At 33.4% G+C, this 3951-nt stretch overlaps 1 protein-coding gene across 1 annotated transcript; it reads left to right on the forward strand.

The window, feature by feature from the left end:
- The first annotated feature begins 304 nt into the window (after positions 1-304).
- Positions 305-3487, forward strand: LOC143542411 (nuclear transcription factor Y subunit A-6-like). Its single transcript, XM_077035002.1, has 6 exons — positions 305-322; positions 411-639; positions 1342-1439; positions 2234-2299; positions 2475-2645; positions 3194-3487. Exons 1-6 carry the CDS (start codon positions 305-307, stop codon positions 3485-3487), a joined length of 876 nt encoding a protein of 291 aa, XP_076891117.1.
- The last annotated feature ends 464 nt before the right edge of the window (positions 3488-3951 follow it).

Here is a 3951-nt window from a genome sequence, read left to right on the forward strand (position 1 = left end):
ATATGTCAAACAAACAATCCCATGCACCCTTTGATTATTAATCTTGTGAGTTTTAATAAATTATCATATTCACTTCAAGATTCTTTAGTCGTGACATCAAGACTCGTGTCTTACTTTTACCTTTGTTTATGCTTGCTTTTAATTACACTAACTGTATGTTTATTTAGTGTTTAACATTCTTAGTGGAAAACTGTTACAAGATAAGCATCTAGTTCTTGGCATTGCATATTTTACATAATAATTCCGTCAGATTCTACTATTGTTTTCAGCCCTCAATTATTGGATTCCAATTCTAATATGGGCAATGCAGAATCCTGAACTGGTAATCTGTTTGTATATAAAATGAGTGATTTCTTATAAGTTTAATCGTTAAGAATTATGAACAATGTGGAGTTGGGTTTTTGTAATAGTGGACCGGATCTGACACGTTTATTGACCAGCCAACTTTGTCTAATAACTTAAGCTTGAAAATGGGATCTTCGACGCCACATCAGCAAAACACAAAGCACGTAGGCTTTCAGTTTCAGTTTCAAGATCAAGACTCATCATCAACTCAATCTACATCTCAATCTTGTCCTGAAGTAGCCAGTGCTGGAGACAGCAGCAAGTACTGGGAAAACAAGTTTTCAGTTCAATCGGGTAAGTAAATCTGTCTATTATATCGTTACCGTGGTTGGTTTGTACACACTAACTGTGAAAGTTTGTCAATATTGGGTTGTATATATAAAAATGTTGGGCTCTAAAATGGCCGGATCAGCATGCAACAACCTTTATTTTAAGAATTTTTATAAAAAAATTACTCTTTAAATATGGTTAGAGCATTCTCAGCCCATTATCTTATATTTATGTGGGTCGGTTTTGTAAATTATATGGTGTGGTTATTACTTATTAGTGATTGTGAGCAGAGGAGAGTAAAAATGTTATATATGAAAGTTAAATATAGTTTTTAATTGTTAACATCGTATAATTTTTTAATATTTTTTAAAAGTGTCTATGAGTGGAGTAGATAAATAAGATAATGATAAAGGTATAAAAAGACTTATTTAATTGAAAGAATAGATAAAGTGTAGTGATTTTAGTGTAATTATATGGATATGGTAGGGAATGGGTTGGGGTTGCTCAATTTTAACAATAATAATGTAAGTATTTAAATTAAGTAGTTTAGGAGGTTGAGTGCGTTAGAAATAAACTTTATTATATTTAAGAAAAGAAACACTAGTAGTACCTGTTTTTATTTTATTTATTATGAATTGGGTAAATATGATAGTATAATTATTTTTATTTTCTATGTGGTTTGAAAATTTAAATAGTTTTTGGTATGTTTATGTTTCTTTTAACCAGCTCACGCGACACATGAAGAAGGTAGCGAGGGGTCTGCTTTACCGATCGGTGCTCAAGATTATGCTATTGGTTCTCTACCTGATCACCAACAGCCATATGTAAATTGAATAGTTTTACTAGAGGTGGCAAAATGGGCGGGGTGGATACCAATCGGGTCAAATTGCGTGATGCTTTTCTAAATTTTTAGGGTGTGTTTGGGATTCCTTATTTTCCCCTCCTTATGACTTATGAAGGTTTAATAAGTCCTTTTTATGTTTATAAAGTGTTTGGGAACACATAAGGACATTTACCTTTCTCCTTATCAACAAGGCTAAAAAACGGGTTTTCATTAAGTTGGGATTTGGTAACTTATCAACTCATAGGTTTGGAATATTTTACACCCTTCCATTCCACCCAACTCTCTCTAACCGTTACACACTTACATCAATAGGCTAAACCAAACACATTTCAAAATCAACTTATTGACTTATAAGTTAACCCAAACACTTATTTTGGAAACTCCTTCTTAGAAAGTCATCCTTTTCAAATTATCACAAAAAGGCCTTTTCAATGTAAATAAGGAATCCCAAACACACCCTTATAAAGGTTAAAGTTTCTAATGTGATTTGAAAAGTTATTATCATAATATTAGTCTCGTTTTTTTGTATACAATAACTAAGTAGAAGTGGCAAAATGGATGAGTCGGGTTACAAGCAATTCAAATTGAGTTAAGGTAAAGCTCAGTGTTTTTAGTACTGGTTGAAAGTTGAAACGGATCGTAATGGGTTGACCCGAGCTTTCTTTGAGCAAAGTTTTAGAACTTAATAACTTTTAATATCTCTACAGAGGGAAACGAGTCAATGCATTTATTATCTTTATGTGATTGACTTTCTTCTTCCAAATTTCATTTCAGGCATGTTTTCCGGTTCCATACTATCATGGGATGTTTGCGCCTTATGGTTACGGCTCACAAACTCTGGTGAACACATTACTAAACCTTCCTTATGTTTTGTGGTTTGCAAGATCTTTAATTATGCTGCCTAACTGACTTTTGTTTTGTGGTCCCACATACAAGATTAGTTTGTTATTTCAAGTTTCACTTGTTTATGAATTATGAGATTGTTCTCATTCTCATTGTTTACATACATCTCCAGCTTCCTCATTTTCAAGGAATGAACATAACATCTTCACGGGTCCCACTTCCTCCCGACTTTTCACAAGGTGAAGCGATATATGTGAATGCAAAACAATACAATGCAATTCTTCGAAGGAGACAGTGTCGTGCAAAACTCGAGGCACAAAACAAGCTTTCAAAACCACGAAAGGTATATTCATGCTTTTTGCTTACCATCTTTCACACCGATTAAAATTCGACGTTCTAGTTAAGATTATTTGCATTTATAGAAAGGGCTTTTTAAGCATAATGAAGAGTCCTTTAAAACACTGTTACACTACTGATTGGACTGGGAACTAGACATGGAACCAATCAGGCTAATCCTCTTTAATCGTTTTTCAATCGGACTGGCCGGTCAATGGTTGAATTGGGCAGGGTTGTCGGACTAGATTTCCAATTTTTTTTTTAATTTTCGGTTTTTCTTTTCTAAATCTCATTTTAAAAGTCGTTTATCACTTGGGACTCCATATTTTATTATTTAATTAAGTCTTTAAGTTATTATTTCAAGTTTACACAAAAGGTGAGTATTTTTATATTTTTTTTCATATCAAATATATGTATACTGTTTTAAGTTTTATATTGCCTAGGATGCCATCCATTTTTGAGTCGGGTCCTACCGGTGAACTAGTAAGGTGACCAATTCACTGCCCGGTCTGACTATGAAAACTTACTTTTAATAATGCAAATCTTTTTGAATAGCCCTATCTACATGAATCAAGGCATGCTCATGCACTCAAGAGGGCTAGAGGACCTGGAGGTCGGTTCTTAAACTTGAAAAAGGTTCAAGAAAACCAACCCGATGGCTCATTCAATGAAGACGATGATATGGAATCCACACCATGTCTCGAAACCAATCATGGTGACAACCTAGATAATACAACCACCTCCAATATTGACGACTATTTCCATCAGCAAGAACATAAATTCTCTATCTACAATTCTCATGTGGATGGGCCCGGGGGATTTGGTGGGGCCCACCACATGTTTCGCTGATGAAACAACAACCGAACCAAAGTTTGGGTTTTGGTTGTTGGTTCACTGGCAAGTTATCCTTGGCTCTTTACTTTCTGTCATTAGTTAGGTTATTTGAGGTAAGGATCACAAGTGGATCAAGTTAGTGACATTTTTAATATTGTTTTTATATTCGAAAAGCACGGAACTTTTAGATGTTGTTATTGGGTTTAACTGTTTTAAGCTATTCAAGACATATTTTAATGTTTAAGAAACATTTTCATCTTCCTAAATTACGCATATTCATCATTGTTTTTGTTTTTTAACGGCAATGACAATTTAGGGTATATATTCATCTCAATAGAGTTTTACGTACCCAAGTTGAGTTATTTTTATTTTTTAAATTGAATTTGAAATAAAAAAAGATTTGAATTTGAAATTCGATTTTTGATTGAATTCAAAATTTTATTTGATTTTGAAATTCAAACTTGGTTAGAATTTGAGTT

This window comes from Bidens hawaiensis, unplaced genomic scaffold, assembly GCF_021521415.1.
Source record: "Bidens hawaiensis isolate Kalapana, Puna unplaced genomic scaffold, B.hawaiensis_p1.1 tig00012838_1, whole genome shotgun sequence".
Classification (NCBI taxonomy): domain Eukaryota; kingdom Viridiplantae; phylum Streptophyta; class Magnoliopsida; order Asterales; family Asteraceae; genus Bidens; species Bidens hawaiensis.